Genomic DNA, 26,189 nt, shown 5'->3' with positions numbered 1-26,189 from the left:
CATTTTTTCTACAATAAACAATAAAAAAACTAAACTAAAGTGAAGACGAGCCCTTGAAGGAGCAGACATACCCAAACTTTTAACTGGCACTGTGTTCCAGTGCAGGAAGCTTAGCTCAAACAGCATTGTGGAGCCATTTTGTTGTTGAACTCGCCTCTGTGCTTTTCCCAGATAATCTGTTTTAAGAAAGGAATTTTCTCAACAAGCTCTTTAACCTGTTGAGGCTCTTTGGAGTTGTTCTTGAACAGATGGAAGCGATAGCCGCATACTTCAACAGTGTGCTTGAGGTGAACCTCATTGTCGATATAAGCCCTCGGATCATCTTTCAGATCTTCTGCATGTGTCAGCAGAACAGTTGTGTGATCCCTGATCTTGCAATCCAGCTTTTTCTCCAACCTTTCTAATATTCCTCGCTCACCATCTGTGAACCGACCCACCTGTATCACCAGCAAAACTGCATATCGACCTGACACCAGATACCTTTTACACTCCTCTATATGTCGCTCAGGATCCTCAATAAGATCACTAAAGAAGTCCGGAGTGTCAACCACCATAACCTGAGCTCCTTTCAGTTTCTTTGCTTTTATGGCCTCACACTGTCGGGTCACTGGTACAGAATGAGCTTCAGATTTAAACAACTCTTTTGGATGGTGACTCTTGGATTTTCCAGCAGCCAGGATGGTGTTTCCAGATGCACTCTTTCCAGTCCCAGTTAGTCCCAGCAGGATGATGTTAAATATCTCACCTGGAACCCCGCTGGCACCGTTTCCTGCAGGATCCAGAAGGCAAATACAGTATTTCAATGTTTTCAACAAACTTTTTCTGATGTTAGCAACCCTTTTTTGACTATTTCTATCCTATTTTTTGCCTATTTCTACCCTATTTTTGCCTATTTCGACCCTTTTTTGCCTCTGAATGATTTCTAATAAAAGAGTGTTGTATGTTGTGTCTTTTATTTAAGTCTTACTTGTTGTATTGATCTCCGGAAACATACCAATATGTTGATGAGTTTCTGTGTTTGCAGGTGCAGCAAAACTTCGTTGATGAGAGGCTGGACTGATATGCTGGGAGCCTGTGAAAAGGTGTTCATCTTTAGATCTTTCTTCATCTCATTCAGCTAATTCAGTGCATACGTTTCAGGGTATTATTCTTATTGTTATCATCATTGTTGTGACACGAGATAAAAAGTTTATCAAAGTTTGCAGTATCTCACCTGGAACTGCGCTGGCACCGTTTCCTGCAGGATCCAGAAGGAAAATACAGTATTTCAATGTTTTCAGCAACTTTTTCTGATGTTAGCAACCCTTTTTTGCCTATTTCTACCCTATTTTTGCCTATTTCTACCATTTTTTGCCTCTGAATGATTTCTAATAAAAGAGTTGTGTCTTTTATTTAAGTCTTACTTGTTGTATTGATCTCCGGAAACATACCAATATGTTGATGAGTTTCTGTGTTTGCAGGTGCAGCAAAACTTCGTTGATGAGAGGCTGGACTGATATGCTGGGAGCCTGTGAAAAGGTGTTCATCTTTAGATCTTTCCTCATCTCATTCAGCTAATTCAGTGCATAAGTTTCTGGGTATTATTCTTATTGTTATCATCATTGTTGTGACACGAGATAAAAAGTTTATCAAAGTTTGCAGCATTTTTAAGAATCAATGATAATAAAGACTTACCTGCTGTTGTACCGCGATATGAAGAACGTTCATTTATCCAACACGCATCACTGTAAGAACTGTATAAGAAGAATATCAGAGTTATCCAATCAAGGTTCCATCTTGCTTTTTGGGTTAGCTTTTGTACATAATTTTTGCAAGTATACTGTCTTATTCACTTTTAAATAGAGTCTTTAATTGTTGTCTTTAATGCTTTTGACACAGACATTGCTAAATATTCCCTGAAAAGGGTTGGGCTTTATTCATTCATGTCTGCCATCATTCTCTGGTGTTTGGGTGATGATGACAGCTGGACCTTTAACAATTAGAACTGAAATAAGGTGGAACTTCTGTTCTGTGTGTAATAAAAGCTTTTTTGGAGATAAACATCTTTACCTTTGCTTGTTCAAACTTCTCCTTCTCCTTTCGACCACATCTCTGCTGTAATTGGTATAATCGTAGGGGAATTGCTCACGATATGAACACCATTTTTTACATATAGAGCTCAGATTTTCACTGGCAGTTGCAAACTTGATGTTCGGTTGTTTTTCCAGATGAGTGAGAGCTTGGAGGTCCTCAATGCTGGGAAACAGTACAACCAAGTTTGATGTGAATCTTTTTCCAAAGTGATCTTTAAGTTTATCTATTTGATCTTTAATTTGATCCTCTTCAGTGTGCTCTGCATCTATTGCCAGTATGAACAGATGGGGGCCAGGATGAGACAGTGCCATGCAGTCAATGACCTGCTGGTCTGGGTGCAAACAATCCTCCTCTAAGATATCACCGGTGCAGACAACTTTGAATGTCTCGTTTTCTCCCAGGGAAACGTCATCTGTTTTTTTGACAAAGGGGTTCACAGGGTGGTGAAGGTGGTCCTCCTTGAGGATCATTACCCCAATGTCCTCCTTGAAATGAGTTTTCTTTCCAAACAGAGTGATGATGAACTTACTGTCACAGATTTCCATTGTTTCTGTAAAAAAAAAATAGTCAATAGTCAATAGTTTAGAAATATAGTTGTTGCTTTGACGTTAAAAACTTGTATGCCAGCCAGTGCAATGATCCGCACTTACAGACGGAATGACACATGATTTATGCTCACTGTGTGGCAAAAATACTGCGGGTTTAAGACAGTGGACTCTTTACCTGGCGCGACTACACAGAAATCAGTGACTGCTGCAATCGACTGAACGGGCTGCATCCGCCATTCCGCCATTACGTGTCTGTAATTGCAATTATTAATGTTGCATAAGATGCCTGCGTGCAAAAGACCCGTATATAAAACCGAACCAACAGATTGTGCAAGAAGTTTTGTTTTTACAAACTTCCAAAAAGCGAAGAGGGCCAGATGGATTGCTGTGATTCTTCAGCCTCTTTCAACATGTTTCGCCGTAAAGGCGCAAAAAAAAGACATCTCCTGTTTCTCCTCGTAATTCATCCATGCCTAATCAGTAACGTGCCTCTGTTATTGATCATATCATTTACACATGCACAAAAGCTGTTAAAGAAAACGCCTACTCGAAATTATTTCCACCCCATCGCTTTGGCGCCCCCTCGAGCGCATGTAGTGCGCACCCATTTTTTGCGCCACTGCCACGACGGATGACGCCAGCCATGTTGAATGTTGTGCTACTCAAGGGCGTATCCAGATGAAGTATCTTTATACCCTCCATAGAGCATCATTTAACATTATTTATTATATCAAAGTGGTTTACTTTTGATTTACAATGTCAGTTCATACACTATGTAACATGCAAGAAAATATTAAAAACTAACAGAAGATATTAGAAGGTGCTGTCTGACAGTATTACAGTGAAGAAAATTCTTTGGTCTTTGCCACTTGACAAAGAATAAAAACCTGCAGTCTCACAATCTAAACTGAGCAGACATTTAAATAACTATTTTGCTCCATGACGAACTATAAATTCAGAGTTTAGGTTCTAATTGATCACGTTACGTTAAAAAAATTTCAGAAACCAAAGGTCAAAAAGCCTCTCAATAATATGAGCAAATTGTGTGGAAATTTTCAAACATTTTACAACTAAATTTCAGGGTTTAAATCTAATAGATCAAAGCATTTTACAGATGTTGATTTGAAAGTAAAAGAGTTGAAATGACTTACCTGTTGGATGACTCATCATAAAATGCTTCTTTAGGAACAGACAGCAGGTGAGTCTTTGGATCTGAACTGTGCCAAAGTGAAACTGACTCTGATATAAACAGAAGGGTTAGATCCACCTTCTGGGTGGAGACTTTCACCTGAAAACAGAAGCGACACTTTTTGTATTTTCATTCTTTGGAAAAGCGAGTCGAGATGGGAAACCGCTTGTCTGTTCCTGAAGGTGAATTTTACTCTCAGTATTAATTCTGCAGTGTACAGCCTGTGTGTTCATGAAAGAAAATGAGCTTTAAATACTTTTCTGTTTGTAGGTCCTCCTCTGAGGATTGTGATGATTGGGAAAACTGGAGTTGGGAAGAGTGCAGCTGCTAACACTATTGTGGGTAGAGAGATTTTTGAGTCCTCAGCAAGTCTGCAGTCTGTCACACAGAGTTGTGAGAAAGAGCGGGTCAAATGTAACAGAAAGATTCATGTGGTGGATACTCCCGGCATTCTGGACACAACTAAAAGTCCAGAGAGCATAAAGAAAGAGATCGCAAAATGCATCCAGGTATCCAGCCCTGGGCCACACGTCTTCCTCTTGGTCCTTCAGATTGGAAGATTTACCAAAGAAGAAGAGAACTGCGTGGAAGCCCTGGAGAAGCTTTTTGGACCCGAGTCATCTCAGTACATGATTGTTCTGTTCACAAGAGGAGATGAGCTGCAGAACAAAACCATACAGCAGTATGTACAAAAGGGCCACCCCAAACTTCAACAGCTGATAAAGAGATGTGGAAGCCGCTACCATGTGTTCAACAACAAGAAAAGGTGCAAAAGACCTCAGGTGGTGGAGCTGATCAGAATGATCGATGGTATGGTGGCAGCGAATGGGGGGAAATATTTCAGTGATGAAATGTTCGAGGAGGCAGAGAGGGTTCTGCAGGAGAAGGCAGATAGAGACACTGCAGAGAAGCAGATTTACAGCTTCTCCTTCATGGCTGAACTGATGCAGAAAGTGATCCTGTTTCAGTCCGTTCTGGCTGCTCCTTCACAGGACGTCGCTGACAACATGGACCTCTACAACTCTGCCTCCGACTCCCACTATTACTGCAACGTCAACGACATCTATACCTCCAACTCCGACATCAGAGCTAATTTTTGATCTAATCCCTTTACAAACTGGCTCTTCTAACACAGAACCTCTCATTTAATGAGAGAAACTGTAAGTTTATATTAGGGTACTGACAGCTTCTCTGTGAACTTTCAACTGAACGTCTTCTGGTTTCAGACGTTGGGTCAAGCTATGTAGTTTCGGAGCATGAAGCTTCACATAGTTTCTTACTCTTAGTAAATGATTAATCCCATAATAAATCTATATAATCATCTAGTTTCAGAAGAGAGGAGCCTAATAACAGAAGGCTCTGCCTCCCGTAACCACTCCAGAAACCACAAGTAGGTCGGCAGTGAGAACAAACTGCTTTGGTGTTAAAAAATGGGTTCTTAAAAAGACATGATGAAGGGCTTTATCTGTGAAGGGAATCATTTTAAATTCTATTCTGTAAATTACAGGAAGCTGATGAAGAGAAGCTAGAAATGGAAAATTATGATCTCCCCGGAGAACTCTCGCCTCACCATTTTGGGTCATCATATGAGAGGGAGGGCAGGGAATATCAAACAGGAGGCAGGACATGATGCTAAAAGTACGATGTAGAAATCATTGTTAACCTACAAAGTCAGATTAAAGCAGCAGCTTTTGCCACGAAGCACGCCTGCAGTAAATGCTTCGGAAGACAAGCTGCAAGTTAACGAGACTGAATGCAGGATTCTCACATTCTGGAACAACAGAACATTTCAACATGTGTGAGAAAATGACGAGAGAAGTTGGTCTTTGTGCAGTTACTCCAAGGGTGGAAATAGTTAAGGTGTGAATTACCGAAACTACTTATCTAAGAAAGATGAATGAAAAAAATGATTCCATCTGAGGTTTCTGTTGCTGTTTGTCTGCACCTCTGCTGCTACAAAAATGCAGTTTGTCCTGATGGTTGCCTGAGGCTAACATTTGTCATCTAATTGAAATTGAGTCACGTGCCATTCAACACGGAAATGTTCCGTGTTCAAGGTGCTTTGAATCAATCTTTTTATGTTCTTAGATTTTATTGTTTTGATTTTTTCTCTCTTACAGAAGCCCTGAAAAGAAAAAGTTTTCCAGTTAATTTCCACTTTCCTCTTGATGTTATGACTTGTAAACAGGTGAAAAATTAAATTAAACTAAACAGATGAATAAAAGGACGTGTCGTAATAATGTCTCTGGTCTTCAAGAGTTTCTTGTAGCACTTGGTCGGTAATTCCACCATCATGGAACACATGAAAAGAGGCTGGATTATCTTGTGACTGAGTCATGAAGTAGATGGGAGCCGTTCCATATATAAATATATTCATATATACAGTATATTTATATTTATAGTATATTTACCTTATGACAAAGTCAAGCTTCCTGTAAAACCTGTCTGACTTTCCTCTTCCTTTCATTGTCTATCCAGCAGTCTGTCCTGATGATTGTAACCTTACGGAAAACTTTTGCCGTCTCGATGAAACTTGATTATTTGAACACACGTTGCATCGATAACACATTTTCTAAAACCGAGTACAAGTACAAGTACTTACCTTTTAGTATTTGCCATTACAGAGTACCGATATGACGGTTCTTACAATTAAAATCATTATATTCAACCCAAATACAGCTGCACTTTGTGCATTTTAATAATATAAAACTACTCTTAGTGCAACCTATTGTTTTAACATGTTTAACTTTCACAAACACATTGCAGGAAAATTAAGCTCCTGTCACACTGGTATTGGTTACCGATCAGCTATCGATACCAGTGTATTGGTTTCCTCTTGATTTGATGAAAAGCACACAGATCAAAATTAAGCTCATATTCATATGAGGGCCGTACAATCGTGTTCTGTCTCAACTCACAAGAACAACTTATACTCAGACACACCAAAGTTACTTCCTTATGATCTTTTATAATAATATTAACATTAAAAAGGATTAAAAAGGGTTTACCTCAATGTAAAATTCTGCTACACTTCCCCAAAAAAGGTCACAAAATCTGACTAAATGGCCACAGTCTGGAGTCCTAAAGACCTGCTGTTAGTTTGAACTCATCGTTTGAAGTCTTACTTTAAGTTTAGCTTCTCCTGCTTGTTGTGGTTTATCCTCCAAAAAAATCCCAGATTTATTCTTCTTTCAAAGAAAGATTTGGTGCTCGGTACAAAGTCATCCTAGTAAGTGACTTCAACATGTAGAAAATATCAGAATATCACCTCCACATGTTTACCATTATTTTATTCATTCCCTTGATGTTGTTCTGACATTCAGTGTGACAAATAATATGAACAATTTACATAATTTCCCCATAACTGTGCTTCATCTGGCCACGTTTAATATCCTTTGAATTTACATCACTGCGATACACAACATTTGAAAGTAAGTCATCGTAATGGGTGTCTATCAGATAATACCTTTATTAAATTAACACTCAGCGGGTCTACATGATGAGATGAACTGGATTATAGCTACAGTTGGGTTCTGCTCCTTATCTGAGGGTAATTCTCCTTGGATATATGGCGGTGAATGAATGGAATCACTGGCACAAAGCATGTCATACCCCGGTACCATAGGTGGCGCTGTCCCCATTTCAGCTATCGCTAATAGAGCCACTTCCTGTTGACGTCTTCACCACCAACAACAACAAACTCAGGCATTCAGAAAGATGGCGAACGCAGAGCGAGATGAAGCTGCGTCCCTCTCCATCTGTGATGAGCTGGTTATGGCACAGACGATGCCCAACGGCGCATTCTCCATCGCCTTGTTTCTTTCTTTCTGACGACAACAACAGTGATATCGTCTCCTTCCACTTCCGGGTGACGATCGCGGGGAAAAATCTGGAGCATGCGCAGAACGCTCGAGCCGATCCACCGTCGTCTCCGTTTGGATCGAGTTATCTCGGGGTCTTAATTCGATCCGATCCGTTTTCTTGTCAGATTAATGTGTCTACATCAGCTGAATAACTCCGTTTTATTGTAATTTAGCCTTTAATCCGGTCCGATGGCGCTCATGTAACTGCACTGATTTGCAGGCCCAGAGATTTTCCCTTATGCTGCATGTCCCCTCTGCAAAAATTGAGTATTCCTTTGAAGGTGCTAACTGTCTCCATTATATTGTGAACAGCCACTCCACCCCACTGAGGTTTCTGCCTGTAGAGACAAAAGCAAACTGCTGTTTGAATGAATCTGATCAGCCCAACATACTGTGTGTTGTACTGAGGGTCCATCCACAGACGTTTTTGTCAAATCTGCATAAATACTTTATTGTTTCTGCTTTTTCAAGGTGTGAAACCGGTATTTTTTGAAAATATTAAAATATCATGGCTAAATATCATTCATCACGATGATATTTAGCTTTTTGTGCAAATTAATTTTTGAACTGGCATAATTTTCTAAAACTTTTCTTTATTCATATGTTTGATCTTTTCTTTTCCACATTGCTTCAGCAAACATTATTTGTATTTCTACATATCTGGTAATTTAAACAGATTCTTATTCAGATTCTGATGGTGGCCCAGTGTTCATGTCACAGATGAGACATCCAGAACAGTCTGTGCAACTCTATTTTTACCACCAGCACCATATGCAGTCAAAATATCTGCCTCTCACACAAATATCTGTGCTGTAAATCAGTCACAGCTTAGGATATCTAATGTTGCAGGATTCAGGTCATGCATTGGTACATTCTGTTCAGTCTTTTTTTTTAAGTTTCCCCCTCTTGCACATCCCAGTAGATACAATTAATCGACTGAGGTTCCTCAAGAGAGGGCAAAACATGCTGAGATTGGTCTAAATGTGTTTCCAGTTAGAATTTACCTGCACAAAGCTGTTTAAAGGAGGAAGGCGTAAATGTTTCATTAACATCGTCACTGACAGTAATGCTGACAATGGAAACTTAGTTCTGGGAAACAACTCCCTTCTGGAATGTCGTCTGTAAACCTGCCAGGAAATTTACACAAAAACATTTTGTGTAAACTGTTGTTCTTGTTGCCTTCTGACTTTTATATTTTGCTTTTATGAAACATGACTGAAGAAAAATAAACAAGATTCTGAAAAATGTACTCAGTACTTTCCAAAATTAAAACTGATAGGTATTAACCTGTATGAAAATACCAAAGACCACAGGCTGTCTCAGGCAGCCGTGGCTCAGTGGTTAGAGTGGGTCGTCTTTGCGAGGTGCCCTTGAGCAAGGCACCGTACCCCCACGCTCCCCGGGTGCTGTGATTGGCTGCCCACCGCTCAGGTGTATGGCATCTGTGACCCTGTGCATGTGTGTGTTCAACAGGTTCCAGCCTGGATGAAATCCATGTATTTCCCTGCATCTACATGACAATAAAATTTAATCTGATCTTCAACCCTCATTGAACAGGAATGTGTGAATGAATGGTGAGAATGTAATGTGACGCATTAAAGGACTCTGATCCACAGCCAGGAGGAAAACAAAATCAGTGTGAAGTTATTCCATCGCTTTCCAAACCAGTGCAGAGAAAAAGCGCCTCCGCAGGGACAGCTTCAGGAGGTAGTTGATTCATGGCTTCAGCAGGTAAAAGTTAACTGTCCTAAGTCAGAGTGCGCCACCTGTTGGCAGAAGCTGACAACAAAGAGCAGAAACACTATATCACAATAAAACACATGAGAAACTTTTAAGATGCTAAACAAGAAGTTAGAGAAAGACAGAAACACTCCGAGAAGATGGAAAATCAGATGACTCCTCAGCTTTATTTTAAAGAAGGTGTTTCCATATTGTTGATAAAGGAAACTTTCCACTCACAATCTGTCTTTTTCTTTAGCCTCCAGGAGACAAATCCCCCGAGAACACAAGGAAACACGGGGGCCTATGTCAGCTGTCATTGGGTGAGAGGGGGGGACACAACCTGGATGGGTCACTAAGATACTCAGTTTATTATCTGAGTAAGTTGGATTGGCTCCTTTCAAACAAAGGTTTACTAAAAAAAAGGCCAGTGTTGTGTTTTACACTTGCTTCTGCTCCCCAGAACAGAAAAAGGGATTTTTCCATGTTATGTGACATATTCCTGTGTGACCATAGATATTTAAGGCCTTGGTACTCCAGGTCCAGCTGATATTGTGCCACCTTTAAAAACTAATTTGTTCTGAACAGATTAGAATTTCTGCATCAGTCAAATGCTTTTTGTGACATGTAGATCAGTAGAACATATCAGACTTTTCATGTGTGCCAGCTTTTCATGCATTAGGATGCTTTTAAATAAAGTTTTACAGAAATACAGACTTGTTTATGAGGGCCTTTTGGCTCATCTACTTAACCCAGTCGCTGTTTGGGCCTTTTTCTGCCTCAACAAAACTCTCTGAGGCTCAGAAGCAAAGAAACATCACAAAACTTTGCAGCCAATAATCAAACTAAAGCAAATCCTTCGGCTGGTGATACATTCTGAATATTCAACAAATAACAAAGCCAGATTAAAAGATATAAATTCAAAGCAATCCACTGTTGAATTAAGTATTACCCCAAAACTGAGAGATGTTCAGGTAGCTGGGAAACATCCTGTTACCTTCATGTTCATGTAATCACAACTGAGTTCTCCCATGACTATTATTTTTGGTCTTTTAATCCTTGGAGGAGGAGGTGGACGCAGGAAACATCTTGCTTTCACCTCAGAGACCCACACCCTGCAGGGTTGTGCTATCTTGTAATGATTCACCAAAGCCACTCGGGTGGTTTAAATTGGCTTTAAAGTAAATAGAAGAAAGGAGTACTTATCAACTTCTGATTCCACATATTTGCAGCCTGTACTTTTCCAGTCATTTTAAAGAACTGCATATCAGTCATATCATGTTAATGAGAAACTTGTTTAATCTGGATAGCAACTTTAGATGTATGACATCCACACTTTGGAGGTCCTCCATGATGTCTTTCTGCAGCATAAAAATGTTGCAGATGCCTGAATTTTACTTGATTATGTGACTCTTGGAAACTATAAATAGCAGGCTGTCGATTGGTCCAATAAGGTTGCATCTTACCTAAAGTTACTGCCACACTATGAACTGTCTTTCTTTCTATTTAAGAGGATCCACGTTATTTTTGGACAGTGAATGTCCAGAATCTGGACACTAAACGAGTGAAGCAGAAAGTCTTCAGACTGGGCAGAGCTTCCAGGGAGTGGGACGGAGGTCAGGTTTCACGGGTCAGGTGTCAGAGCAACATGACAAGATGCTTCCATTCAGAGGCTCAAAGTAAAGAAGCAGATGGGAAATCTCATTTATCTGCGAATACAGGTGAAAAAGCAGGTTCTAATTTCCTTACTTTGTCATAAAACGACACTCGGAAAGATGCCACGCACTAAACACCTTCGATGCTGTCGCTCAGTTATCTTCAGGCAGCGTGTTTCAGGAGCCCTGACATTCACAGTATGCTGTTTAATACAACCAACTGAACATTTATGGGGTGAAGTGTGAGCCCAAGACTATTAGCTGGAGATGTGCATCTTCAGCCTCAAATAACACATGAAGACTGGGATCAAATTTAGGCTCAGCAACCAGCAGCAGCAGCAGCCGCCAGAGGTCTCTGAATGTGATGACTGAGCTCCAGAAACATTTTAAACCTGCTCAGTAAGTGGTCTCACTCAGAATAGAGATATCAAAACTGATCAGATTTACATGGACTTTGCTGTGATTATTCACAAGCTGTAAAGAAATGTGTTATTTTCTGTTTTTGTCATAAAGCTCTATGGTTACACTTCATATCTGCTGACTGGTGTTAAGTAAAGATAGTTTTGCTTAGAATAAGCACACAATTCCCCGCCCAAGCTGCCTGTTACCGGAAATATTCAAAATAAGTGCAGCATCATTCATATCATTATATCCTTTATATTCCATTTAATTTAGTTGAGTTTCTGTTGAGAAGTTATTAACAAGTTCAGGCTGTCACAGTCGGCTTAATCACTGGTATTAAGGTATCATTTGCAGCTTTCAGCACTGGCCTTCACAGCTCAACTTACCAGAAGGGCACCGCAGAGAAGGAGAGGATTTATCAACTATTCCGTGCACTTATTCTAAAGACAGTGGGTATAAAACAAGGCTCACACTGCACTGACGTCAGAAGATGAGAGAAAGGCAGAATGTAGAAAAGGCAGAGCTGACACTCACATAACCGGATGTTTTTATGTTGAAGTTCATTTTCTGAAACTGCTTAACATATAAATCACAAACAAGAAACTGGGTTACGTGATTGAATAGCATGATTCATCAATCACAGCTGTAACACTAAATTAGACTGTACATGCACAGGTGTGTCCTCAAATTCAGTAAAAAACAAAAAAGGCCCATAATAGGGATGAGAATTGTTAAGAATTTAGCAATTCCGGTTCGATTATCGATTCTCTTGTAGATTCTCTTATCGATTCTCTTATCGATTCTCTTATCGATTCTCTTATCGATTCTCATCCAGTTATGTATAGAACAAATGGCTTTGGTTGCAGTAACACTAATTTCAAGTATGGACCAACATTTTATCGACCGTTTCTCGATTCCCATCCTCATAATCATACAGACTGGTCTAAGCTCATTCGACTATGTTCAGACTGTTCCTCGCTGGTCTTCAGATGCAAACATGTGGTGACTCTCACCTACAGAGTTGTGATGAATGTTGATCAAGAGTGACGCAGAAGACGCATGAATTAGGTAGAATTTGCATGAATTCAGATTTGACCGTACAGACTGAGGTAACATTGCAAAAAAGTCAGATTTGTATACGGTTAATGACCACATACCTGCCTCAGAATAGAAAATATCGGATTCCACATGTCACAAAGAAATCTGACCTGAGTCAGCACAGCTGCAGGTGACACAATAATCAGTTTCAGCAATATATTCAGCATTAAATGCATCCTTCTCAGTGCCCATAATGCTACACTCAAAACAAAAATGAATAATGTCCTTTTTATTTTCCCTCTCAAACAACTGGCATCATCTTCATCTATCTACACATGAGCAGGTATTAGGGATGCTTAGGGTGATTGTGCCCACTTTTTTACTTTCCTTCGGTCGTACATAAGCACCAAAGCCTCTTGACTACCTATTTGAAAGAATCAACAAGCTGGTTAACATTTTCACACAAATGTCTTGTGCCACTGTACGTAGGGTATGGAAAGGACCAGAAGTATACGTTGCATAGTGTTGTGGACACTTTCTTAAGTTCGTCTGAATAAGGAGAAGAACAACTAAGAGTATTTTTTGCATGGAAGGTCTGTCAGTCATGCAGAAAGTCTGGCTGCAGCTGCAGGGAGTCATCATTAAATACGAGCTGGATAACAGAGAGGTGCTGGAGTGGTGATTGTCAGCGTGAGAAGATGCTTCACTCAAGAACAAGAACAAGTTGACCCGTTAACAACATAAGATACATGTTCAAATTCCCCATTTATTAAGCTAAGTGCATGCATAAATTATCCCATCACAATAGTAGTATTAATACAAGAAAATGATAATATAATATATGATATGTATGAATATATTGCATATGATGTAAAAACATATCTTTGGTTTCTCTGAATGTTAAATTAAAACCTCTTTTCCTGGAGACTGCGCTGCTGAGACAGTTTTCAGAAAACTGTGTATTTGTGGCCGGTACCAATGGTTATGTACCCAGAGTTACTGTAACTGTAGATTTGTTACACATATGTACGCTGCCACATGTGTTCAAGGAAAGCAGTAAATCTTCCTCCATGTGGGTGTGAGGGTGTGGGGGTGTACTTACATGTGCTGGAGGGTGTTATATTTTTAGTTTGGACGGCCCCTCAAATATCCATCAGCAGGTTCAAGACCACCAGAGAGAGAGTGTATATTAACAGAGCTGTCAGCAGCGTTTCTATGCAGATCGGAGGGATTATCACCAGCCCAAGGTACACCTGCTCCATCTCCGCAGGGTTCTGACATATCTGGATATTATTGGCATCCAAAAGGTGGACGAAGTGTGGACATAGTAAAGATAAGAAGGGTCTTTCTCTGTTTGTGTGTGCAGAAAGTTTGAAGCAGTTTGAAGATGGCCAGTGAGAAGAGTGCAGAGGTGGTGGGCTGCGATGCCTCCATCATGATGAACGTCTGGGAGATCAGGCTACGAGAGCATGGACAGAAGATCCAGCTGGAGCAGCAACGGGTGGAGAAGAGCGCTCTGCCTATGTGAGAACCAGCTATTTGTGTCTCTCCATAAAACTATTAACAAGATAAATAAAACAAGCACAAGAGCAGCGATATCTTCATAAAAGATCTTGGATGTGATTGATTTTAGCTGAGGATTAGATATCTTCAGTTGTAAAACATACTGCCTTCTGCAGAAGCTGAATTACAGAAGATATCGGGCTGTGTCAGAGCCTTATAGTTTATAACACAGTTTAATCATTGTTTGTCCAGAGAGAAACGAACATTTGTGACACAAAAACAGTAAAACAGAAGCAATTTCATGATATTGGACCTCCAGACTCTGTTCCGAGTCAGAAGACTCACTTCATAGCATTGCTAAGCACTGAAACATGGCTCCTCTTACATTTATGTTGTGTGGATTTGTCTGTAAAAGGGTGATAATGTTGAAAGTGATGGAAGAATGAAAAATGCACTTGTGTAACTCGGTATCTGTGCTGTTGGCAGCCTTTAAGGAACAGAACTTTCTGTCAACCAAAGAATGAAAGTTCTCAGCTGGGTCATGATTTGCTGAGGTAATACCAGCAGGACAGCGAACAATGAGTACAGCTGGAGAGCTGCCTGATGAAAAATGCTGCACAGTAATTAAATTAGCACTTAAAATACAAACTTAACTTACTGGATAAAAATGACCCCACAGACAATCAGCACCAGACAGTTGGTTTTCTCCTCCTGACCTCCTCAAGTTAACAGCATGTTCGCTTCTCTTTGCACATTAGAGGTGAAAAAAAAACATTTAAGGTAGCTTAAAACTGGTATTTATGACCACATTTGTCATATTATTCCCTGAATGTGTCCCATGCTTGAATTCAAACAAACAGAACCACTTTGACTGAAATAGTTCAGTAACATTTATATCGACATATGGGCTCACATTTCTTTATATTAGCTTTTAAAACATTCTGTACAAACATTTGCATCTCTGAGCTTTTTATTTATGAGCTTGGCCGGCTCCACTGATTAATATAAGTGGCAGTGAATGCTGGATCAGCACTTTTGATCAGTGACAGCTGGTTCGGATTCATCTCTAATATGAAGAACAGCTGTGGTTATAGCTGTGGACAGGAATGGAAAGGATATGATAATGACTGAGCGTCTTCCACATTTCTTCTGCTCAATAACGGTTTGACTTAATGTATGATAGAAACACCCCTTATTATTATTCCTTATTAATCCTACTCCTATTATTAGAATTATTCAAGTTAAATAGGAGGAAATTGAGCAGCCCAGTGCAGAACACTTGATCCAAATGTGCACCAAAAGGTTAGAAGGTAACATTGACACCTGATCTTAAACTGGAAGTACATGTGATAGAATGCATTATGTGTCATGACCTCTTGGGCAGCTTGTGTAGCTCTACAGATTTAGTAGGAGATGGAATGAATGCATGGACCACGTGACACAGAGTGTTTTATGACCTACACTAAACACAGTGAGTAAGGAAGCTGAGGATGACGTGATTATACGGCAAAGTTATTTCCATAGCTTTACAATTTAAGAGATTTTAAGGAGGACATATTTAGCTATTTTTGACTGCAGGACATTCGATAACCTTTAGTGCATGTAAACGATCTGCAAAGGTAAAAGTCTTTCACGTCTTTTCTTCCCATTCTTGTCCTCTAGCACAAACAAATCTGCATGCTTTGATTTTAATATGATGTGGGTGTAATAATGATAATAATACATTTCATTTTAGGCGCCTTTCTGGACACTCAAGGTCATAGGTTAAAAACAATGTAACACAAGCAATGATTTTAAAATTAAAATTAAAATAGGGAAAAGGCAAGTTTCAGGACAGCACAGCTGGTGTTAGGTGGAGAGCGACAGGAGTAGGACCAGATGGACTTGATTGGTTTAATATGCAACATAATTCTCTTCAGATTCAATTAAATGAGATAAATCTCATGCATTTTGTCATTTTCTGTCATATTTGTTTTCACAGCATTAACCAAGACTGGGCAAACCGTCTGGCTTCCAAACAAGGAGGATACAAAAGGGTGGAGAGGAAACCTAAACCCCAGGAAACTCTGCCAGACAACAATGTGTGGAAAAGCAAGCAACCCACAGCTCCTCGTGCTCCTCTCCGTGGGGTGGGTTCAGGTGCACCTGGGAGACCAGGAATCCAGAGTAAAAGTTTCTCCACTCCCACCACAAATTTCAAAAAAGGTCAGAACAAAACGGTGCAGGACAAGAGTTTCAACAGGCAGCAGTTATTCATGTACCTCACCAAAACTCAACCTCCAACTATGGTGTGGGGCAAGGCGTGGAAGTACAACAAATCCTTACCACCGCCGGCAGAGGGCTCCCCGGCTAGCTCAGACTGGGGCCAGTGCTGGATGTTTGCCACCCAGCAACCTCACACCGAAGCAGGTAAGCCTTGGCCCAACGAGCCCAACGTGATGGATCCTCACAGCCTTCACTTCTGGAGAAAACCTCACTTCAAGATGGTGGAATCACAGCAGCTAGACTTCAGCCTTTCAGCTGACGAATGGCACAAATCCTGGCAAAGACCTGAGGAAATGAAGAAGAAAACGTCTGTTAATGGGGAGAATGACCACAAATCTGGATTCTTCACCCTGCTGGTGGAGACCCAGCGCCACAATGAAGCCTTGTATTCATCCGAATGGATTGATTCGTGGCAGTCCACCAAGCCAGCCAATCAGGAGGATCATTTTACAAATGAAGGTTTGATGGATCGCTCTAATGCTAACAAGCAGGATGAGGATATAGAGATTAGTTCAGAATGGGAAGAGTGTTGGAAGCTTTCCAACCACCACGGTGGCAATAATTTCAAGCCTCAGCATCAGAAAGTTAACCGTCCTCAGTGGGCCAGTTCGTGGAGAGCCGCTACAGCAAGTTTCAGCGGTCTAAAGAATTCTGACCACGGCTCTGGTGATCATGGTCAGCAGAAAGAGTCCCATTCCCACAGATTCATCAGTGTCCCTCACACACGTCATCACAGACATTTGTACCTGCAGCTCTGCAATGAATTTGAGGCACACACCGAGTGGAATAAGTCATGGCAGGTGCCAAAAAACAACTCAAAACCATGTGAGGAGATAGAAAAAGCTCTGAAGACGCCACCACCAAAGATGGACGCTGCCAAAGAGGGTCAAAAAGAGCATCACCCAGCAGAGAAAGCAGATCCACGTTATGAACAACTGAGACACGACGTGATGTATCAGAAGAAAAGAGAATTCACCCAGTCAAAGCTTCTTCTTCTCAAGCAACTGGAGAAAATGTTGCCTTCCTCGGATTGGAGGGACTGTTGGAAGATGATAAAACATAGCATGAGAATGGAGAGGAGAAGATTTAGGCCTGATCCCCTGAAGCCTTTCAAAGAGTCAGCGAAGGGGGGGGACACAAAGCCCACCTCCTCAGAATGGAAAAATTCATGGAAATATCAGTGCAAGCCCTTAAGTCAGGATCCTGACTTGTGGCAGCAGGGTTGGTCTACCACAGCACAAATTCGTGCAAACTGGGAGCGGCACCAGAATGAATTTGAGCCGGAGGAATTCCCTAGGAACGGGCCAACTGGGAAACAAGTTTGGTCAGAGTCCTGGAAGTTCATAAGACACCAGCATCGATCAGAGCCTGGACAAATCAGCCAAGGAAAATCCAGTGTGCCTTCCCACCATCACGATCACTCACAGGAACAAGAGCAGCGTACTCGGTCCATATCTGACTGGCACAAAGCCTGGATGGTGTCTGTAACGCAGTTCCATCATGACAAACCCTCACTGGTTCAGTGGAGGGAAGCCTGGAAGTGGTCCATCTACCACACATTGCGCTGGACGGAGCATGTGCCAAGAGATAAGTGGGTGGATGAAGCAGCAGAGATCCAGCACCTGAAAAGGGGGATTTCATTTCAAAGAGGCAACGCGAAAATAAGCAGATCTTTTGACAGCCAGATATTCAGGGAAAGATATCCTGAGAAAGAGTGGAGGTCTTCATGGAGTGCCGTGTCTCTTCTCGAACATCAGCCAAGTTATTATGGGTCTTTGGGGCAAAACAAAAGCAGCCCCACTCAGCAGCAAAATATCTTTGCAAGTGAGTATAAATCTAAGTGGGGAAGGTCGTTTAGACTTGCCAACCCCATGCCCCAGCTGGAGCAACCCTGGGTGAAGTCCTGTCCCAATCCTGTTCACTACGCAGTTCGGTGGTCAAGAGGGAAGAGGACACAGAAAGACATGAAATCCAGTTTACACGACAGCAGCGTCACCTTGAAACTTTGGGCAAACTCCCTCTTGTTCCTGCAGGGTCATGGATCAAGGGCAGGAGGCAGAAGTAAGTCTAAGGTGCCCAGTGACCCAAGAGTGATTTTAGAAAAGAAGCCCAAAGCAAGGAAGCATTTGTACTCGAACATGGAGAAGGAGAAACAAGTTGACAAGAAGTTGGCAGGATGCCACCTTTTAGGAAAAACTCAACCTCGTCCCAAGAAAGGCCGCTGTTCAATGAAGCAGCTGAAGCCTGAGGAGAATGGCAGTGACCAGTTATACGAAAAGTGGGTAGAATCTTGGAAGTTCTTCATCCGGCCTGGAAATCTGAGAAAGCAGAAGCCTTTTAAGTCACCCTTAGGTTGGAATGAGTCGTGGAAGTTCCTCTTTCCACCATATGCGCCTGTGTCGGACATTAAAGGTAACAGAAAACATTGATCCGGGAACTTTTAGCTCACTTAAAACTATTCTTTAGAATTAAAGCATCACATGTTTAAATGTTAAATCCTTTAACATGCAAACTGTAGCAATAAATAAATAACTGACAGATTTATTACTTTCTTCTGATGTATTTTTGAAGTAACATCTGCCTCAAACTACAGCACATGCAACCGAATGACACTACAATACAATAATGTGCTACAATATCCACTCATGTCTCATTCAGAGACAAAAAAACTATGCACACACTCATTCTTAGGGACAATTTTCTCACCAATTAACCGAACATGCATGTTTTTGGCTGGTGGGAGGAAGCAAAAACCTGGAGAGAACCCAGAAAACATGCAAACTCCACACAGGAAGGCCCCAGCTGGTATTTGGACCAGGTACCCTCTTGCTGTGAGGCAGCCACACAACCTTGCAGCCACTATAATGATCAGAACAAACACTTTTGATGTGAGGACGAGGGAAAGTCGGATCATTCTGAAAGGCAGGGACACTGTAAGTTGACTTTGAAACTGTGATAATGAAAGGATAGTAATGTTGAGAGATTGATGAAGTTGTATGTTTGGTATCGAAGGCAGATGTAATGCAAATCACGTTCTTATCATTAAAGGAGATAAAAAAGCATTGCATTCAATGGTTTCTTCAACGATACTTGAATTCAGATACAAACAAATGTCTTCTGTGTTATCTGTTAATCATTTATATCTGTTACACCATCTCAGGGCTGGAGGACCTGCAGCTTTATCACAATCAGCTGTTTTGTAGGTCAGGAAGCAGAAAGACACACATTTTTCTCACTCTTCACAGTTTCAAATTTCAAAGTTAAACCTGCAGCTTAAATCTGATATATTCGAACCAGACTTCACCTTAACAATTTCAGTTCAGGCTTTCTGTTCACACTTACTCTTCATATATGCAATTACACTAATCTCCAATGTTACAGGGACATAGAAAGTAAATAAGGATAATATAAAGCATTTAATCAAACAGAAAGAACTGAGAAAACAATAAGAAAAACCCTCCTAAAACAATGAGATCATATCCTGTAGAAAAATGCAGATTATATAACATACAAGCATCTCTTCTTACATCTCCGTGGCAACAAGATTTAAAATTCTCCTGTCATGAGAAAAGGAAGAGCAGCTGCTGAGGCCGGTGACCGAGAACAGTAACATGATTACAGAGGAAGAAGGCTCTCTGGGTCCCCCCTGTGGACACAAATCTAGAAAATAACACTTCACTTCAAGTTCCTGCTCCAGAGGTCACGTTTCCAAACAAAATACACAAGAGAAAGACCTGTTTGCCTCATCAGAAAGCCTCAATCTACCAATTTCTACACCCGGTTCAACTTTATCTTGAACAGAAATGTCCAAAGTCCACACAGAAAAGGCTTCAGCGGTAAAATCTGCAACATCGGTACGACTTGTTTTGAATATTTGTACAGGATATTCCACTTTATTTAATTCATAATTGATTTTATACTCTAGATGATTGATATCGTTGCCATGACAACAGGAAATAAACGGGCTGCTGCTTCTCTTTTTTTGCAGCTACGAGGGCTTGTGAGACATTTTTAGGTGGTTTTCCATTTGAGCGTCATGAGGGTCCCTGTGTTTTTCTCCAAGTCTTTGCCAAACAGAGACACCATCGTATCGATAATGCACTTCAGTCGGTCTGTTCTCGGTCGACTTCAGCCCCAGACCCACCGCTTTAAGTTCACAGACTCCATTCTCTGAGGAACAAATCCGATAGCTGAGAAACTGAGAAATGCAGCGTCTCTATTCCTGTGGTCAGAGAGTAGGGCAGCGATACATCTGCCGTCCGACCCTCTGAATGACTGCTCTTCTCCTCTTGCACAAGCTCAAACCAGACTTGGTCCTCCCACTTTACACCCATGATGTAGTGGAGCAGAGCGGACTTTCCTGTTCCTGTCTCACCAAAAAGCAAGATGGTTTTATTCAGCTTTATGCCAAAAGTTATTTGTATATTTCCAGTGTTTTCTGGCCTTGTCATCAGTTGTGAAGAACATCCATGATTCAATGATATTACTCCTAGAGACTCATATTTTGATGAGGTATTGGTGTTGCTGTGGAAAAGCAAGGAGATAATAATTATCAATTAGTCCATCTGTGGTAAAAAAGCATTGAATGTTTAATTGGAATTTTCTGAACTGTGGCCCAAAAAAGAAAAAGCAAAGAAAACCCATCAGTGTTTGAATTTGACCAAAAAGAGATGAAGGAGGCATGTGCATTATTAAGATCTTTGGTAAATATTCAGAGGCTCAAACATCGTAGCTTCTGCTCTCAGTACTTTAATCAGCTTCCAACTACTCTGTATATTTAGCTCCTCTGACGCCATAATTTGGTGGATGGTGTGTCAAAGTTATTAGATACTGTCAGAAAAGTTGATATTCAATCTTGATTCCTGAAATAATCACAGCTGAAACACTCACCAAAAGTGAGTCAGCCAGCACTGTCCGACACACACAGGGCCAACGGCATCACTTCCAGAGCAGGATCGAGTGCCCGGGGATTTTGGCCCTCCTCTTTTGACCCCAGTGAAATAGTCACATTCATTTAATCTAACCGGGTCACAGCACATGGCAAAATCTCCATAGAGTAAGACAGTGTCACAGCATTTTGGGCTTTACTTTAAGTCAGGGATGTCAAACTCCGGTCCTGGAGGGCCGCTGTCCTGCAGGTTTTAGACGTTTCCCTGCTTCAACGCACCTGATTCAGATTAAATGGATCCCTTCAAAAGATTGTTAAGTTCTGCACAAGCCTGTTAATGATCTGAATCAGGTGTGTTGAAGCAGGGAAATGTCTAAAACCTGCAGGACAGCGTCCTAAATTGGATGAAGCGGGTACAGAAAATGGATAAATGGGTGGATCCTGTCAGCCTTTTTTTACTGGAATTAAAGGGATGTAATTACAGCCATGGAAAGAAAAGGCAGTTGTCTAATTTAACACAAACACCGTGTTCAGCCTGCTGGAGCCTCCATGTAACAGCAGAAACCCATCGAACCGTTTCCTCACGTGTTTATACTGCGGTGATGAGGTTTATGATGAGTTACTGATGATGTTTGATGCTTACAAGTAGCGTTACAGCACTTATTGGCCAAATTCTGTCAAAAACAGGCCTGAGGCTAAGTGTAACATCACATTTAAAGGTCTTGGGTGTGCTGACAGACTACAGAACTCAAAGCCATAAAGACTAACCAACCACAGCATAACTAACCAGGACTCCATTTATGAGATGAAATATCTGGAGGGATTAGGTTTGCCTCCTGCGTCTTTACGGCTGCGTCAGTGTTGACAGACACACAGACGAGTGGGTAAGCTCAGGTTTCATCAGTGACTCACTCAGGGAGGCGTTTATGTGTCCTCATGAGAATAAAGTCCTGTGTGGCTGCACTGAAACTAAAACTGAATGATGGTAACAAGGATGAAACAGACGGAGGAAGACAGGGAACAGGTGAGAAACCAAAGGATGAGGGAGGGAAGTGATGATGAGGAGACTTGGAGAGGAAGATGAGAGAAAGGAGGAAAATAATATGCAGTATATTACACTCTTTGTAATGATATTCTGTTCCCATTCTCACAAATTAAAATATCTCATTTTGATGAAATAACTTCCAAAGCAAACAACAGGGTGTGTCATAGGCTACCTGCCATGACAAATTCTGCTAAAGAATCCCAAGTGCTGTCATTAAACCAGCGGCTGTCAGCCCCGGGATGAACTGGCAGCCTGTCCCAGAGTCTTCCTTTCCTCCTGCCCAGTGTCAGCCAGAACAGGCTCCAGCTCTCTGGTTAGGATTACACAGACTGCAGGTCTGACGAGCTTCTTTTCCACAGCAACAGCGGCTTTGGTTGCATGTAGTATGTCAGCTGCCATCAAAACTAACTACAAAAAGCCAGGATTGTCAGGATTTTCTGGCTCTGATCACTGACATCATCAAAATAATATGTATAAACAGTGTTTGAAAAGACGTAAATAAGGACCCGAGTAAATTCCAGCAGGCTGAATCTGAGTGGTTGTTGTAAAAATAGCAGTGAGCCCTGGTTGAGAGCTGCTGGTCTGCAGCTTGAGTCGAGCTGCTGCAGTTTTCTGTCGTCAGCAGCAAGGTGATCCGAGGATCATGTTACAGGTGACCAGGGTCCAGAAAAATGACCTGAGACTCCGCTCCTTTTAGCGTATATGTTCAGGAATGATTTACGGCATAGTTTCTGATTTACGGCATAGTTTCAACATAGCAAAGCAAAGTCTGTTATGATCTTTAAATTGTTCTTATCGAGTATTATTTGTCCAAACTGGGGATGAATTCTTCTCTCATAAGTAAAACAAGAGGGAAATGAGATATCCTGTAGGTGGAGACACAAGATATGGCAGTAAGAGCAAACACAGAGACTGGATTAGATGGTCAGATGTCCCTTATAATAAGGGACATTCAGGCTGGGAAAGGTTTTCCACCAGGTCATTGTATCTGCTTTTTATTACACAGTTATTACTGCCAAAGGAATCCATGTTAAAGATGGTGCTAAACACTCTTAAAGGCGGTGTCAATCATTTAATATATATTTTTGTTTGCTGTTTTCTTCCTTTTGCTTAATAACACTTGAAAAGGTGCAGAGTTCTTTACCATAAAACATAAACTGTGGTAATGGATCATAAATAATCAGGAGGAGAGTAAATTCAAACAATAAACTGCAGATCAATAAAGCTTCATTATCAACACAGTGGCAACTGAGACAGTAAAAGCAGATGTTTTCAGCGGGGGCTGCGCTGTGGTTGGAACCATCACCAGAACCCGGCAAAGGGGGGGTTCTGGTTTGAATCCCGGCCTTGTTCTCCAGGAGTATGTGTGGGTTCGCTCCAGGTACTCCGGCTGCTTCCCTCCACCCAAAAACATGCATGTTGGGTTAAATGGTGACTCTAAATTGACCCGAGGAGTGAGTGTGAGCGTGCATGGTAGTTTGTCTCTATGTGTTCTTTTACATCGTTTAAAACGGCTTAAACTGACCCGAATTCCTGGCTCCCTTTCGTTCCTTTGACACATCATCCAACATCTATCTATTTTGCAAACCCGCTGTATCTGTTCCTGGGTTGTGGGATCCTGGAGCTTATCCAACAACCTTTGGGTGGGAACACCGGCCCATTTCAGAGCCAACACAAAGACAAACAAGAACCATGCACACACTCACATTTACTCCAGTTAAGAATCACTAATTGGCCCGAGTACCTGAACAGAACCAGGCTTGCACAGGATGAACATTTGAACTCCACACAGAGAGGTTTCGGCTGAGTTTTAAACCAGGAACCTTCTTTCTGTGAGCTGAAAGTTATCATCACACATGTAAATATGTCCAAAATCAAAGCACAGATGTTTGACTTGTGTCTTTAACTCATGTTATGAGATAATATTATAATACTTAATCACACATTTAGACTTTTTTTTTACTTTCAAAAACATAAATACTTATTCAGAGCAGCTTTATTAGGATTTTTCTGTATTAATGTGCAGTAATAAAAGATCGCAGAGATCTGAAAAGAATGGAAGAGACGTAAAGAATGCAACATGATGATGTCCTAAATATGCCTTTTTTTAAATTTAAGCACCTTTTTAGTAGGTGTTAGCAGGTGTTAATGCTTTATGATTGGTAGCAGCCAGAGTCAGACTGCAGCAGACCTGCAGTATGTTGGAGTTTCAACCAGGAAGTAACTGGCGTTAGATTATTTATGATATTATATCTGTGCTATTACCATGATTTAATTTTCTTAAACAAAGTTAAAGGCCACTGTTAGACAAGCCACTTATTTCCTACCACAGCTGTACTCTCACCTGTGAGTTTCATCCATCCAAGCAGGTGCTCCAACTGCTGGCAACCTAATATTATCTTACATAAACCATCTTTTCCCAGCAGGTTTCTAGACTGAGACGCCATGAACATTTCTTTGCCATGATTGGCTGTTTGCCCGACCGTGACACGGTGTCCGGAGGTGGAGCTATAATTTGGATCCTGGTCAAGTTAATGTATGAGTTTCACCACACTAGTGATTTGAAAATAAAGTGGTCTCCAATAGGCCCAAGTTTGTTTATGCCATTGCACCTGTTGAATAAAGATTAATTTCACCTAAGTGTTTCAGTACTCTTCATGGGTCTCCATGTGCTCTCCTCATGGATGCTTTTGCCTCACCCCGACACTAAATTTAGAGCTGCTGCACTGAATGTGTTATGATGTAAAAATAGCAAAGGAGGGAAGCCGGCTCACTCAGAGCAGACATTCAGGACAGACCGAGTGTAAGCGGGTAAAAGTTAACTGAAGGAAAAGACTGAAAGACAAACTTTTAGAGATATATTTACACACTGAGAGGGACTGGGTGACGGTGCAGCTGCTGTGGAGGTTAGAAACAGACCGACAGTCAGCTAATGCTTCACCTTAACGTTTGCTGTCAGTTACAAAAAGGAATGTAAACAAAAAGACAGACGGACATCAGGTAAGTCAGTATTTTCATTTATCTGCCCTAATAAAAACATATTCTGAATATTCCAGCTTTTATATTTGAATATTTTACACTACATTAATTTACTTATAATATTTGAGAACAGTGTGTTATTGAAATGTGAAAAATCTTCATGTTAATCTTGAGTAAGCAGGCTATGCTAATGTCACACAAATACTGCACCCGCTCACCTTAAAACTGACCCAAATGCCTTCTCTTGATTCCAGCTTTGCCAGTGTTGTGCAGCCCAATGCATATGTGCATTAGCAGTTTATTTCCCACAGATTATTGTATAAATATGAAGGAGAATTTGTTGAGGTGAGCACTGGGGTCACGTTGAACTCTCTTAATGAGCCTTTTAACAACAGACCTTTTGACATGGCATTGCATTAATTATGTGCTAATGAGTGACACGTTCCACTTAGAAAAGATCGTGCTGTTGTGAGGACCGGTTCATGTTCACGGTGCATTATTCTGGAGGGCGAAAGCAAACTAAGGAATGATAAATGCCATTTTTCATTCTGTGACAAGTGAAAATGTCTGCTCTAAAAAGGTCTCTACGTCCTTGGGCTGGCTGTGTGTGACTTACATGTCACAGCTAGCATAACTGATTTTAATGTTGCTAACGTGACATATTTATGGAAGAACTAATGCTAACACAAACAAGAAGGCACTTTGTTCTGTTTGTCATTGTTGCAAGGGACAAGGGAGCAAATGAGCATAACTTTAATCTTTGTCCTTCAGGATGTATTTAGCTTTTTTTAAAAGTCTAAACTTAGCTGTTTTAGCTGGACATCACTTCAGAGTTTGGTCAAATCAAAAATAATTATAAGTATAACTCACAGCAATGTTTAATAGTGAAAGTTAAAGAAAACATTTCCTCCTGCACAATGATAATAAAGAATAACTCAAGGTATTGGGATTAAACAGAGAGAACCACTTATCAGGGAAGCTAATCAAAAAATAAGGAAGTTTGGTTTTTTTAAACCTGGACC

The 26,189-nt window shown here is 40.9% G+C and overlaps 2 protein-coding genes across 2 annotated transcripts; both read left to right on the top strand.

Annotated features, from left to right (window-relative positions):
- Positions 1-3,896: 3,896 nt before the first annotated feature.
- Positions 3,897-4,910, top strand: LOC140277492 (GTPase IMAP family member 7-like). The gene is made up of 2 exons (XM_072372553.1): positions 3,897-3,992; positions 4,081-4,910. Exons 1-2 carry the CDS (start codon positions 3,965-3,967, stop codon positions 4,908-4,910), a joined length of 858 nt encoding a protein of 285 aa, XP_072228654.1. The 5' UTR covers positions 3,897-3,964.
- An 8,749-nt stretch (positions 4,911-13,659) lies between these two features.
- LOC140277491 (uncharacterized) lies at positions 13,660-20,429 on the top strand. The gene is made up of 5 exons (XM_072372552.1): positions 13,660-13,734; positions 13,854-14,011; positions 15,972-18,667; positions 20,057-20,109; positions 20,319-20,429. The coding sequence occupies exons 2-5, from the start codon at positions 13,875-13,877 to the stop codon at positions 20,427-20,429; spliced, it is 2,997 nt and encodes a 998-aa protein (XP_072228653.1). The 5' UTR covers positions 13,660-13,734; positions 13,854-13,874.
- Positions 20,430-26,189: the final 5,760 nt, after the last annotated feature.

This window comes from Leuresthes tenuis, unplaced genomic scaffold (assembly GCF_036924035.1).
Source record: "Leuresthes tenuis unplaced genomic scaffold, fLeuTen1.0.hap1 SCAF_19, whole genome shotgun sequence".
In the NCBI taxonomy this organism is placed as follows: Eukaryota; Metazoa; Chordata; class Actinopteri; order Atheriniformes; family Atherinopsidae; genus Leuresthes; species Leuresthes tenuis.
The sequence above is the reverse complement of the archived record's forward strand: the minus strand, read 5'-3'. Positions and strand labels throughout refer to the sequence as shown.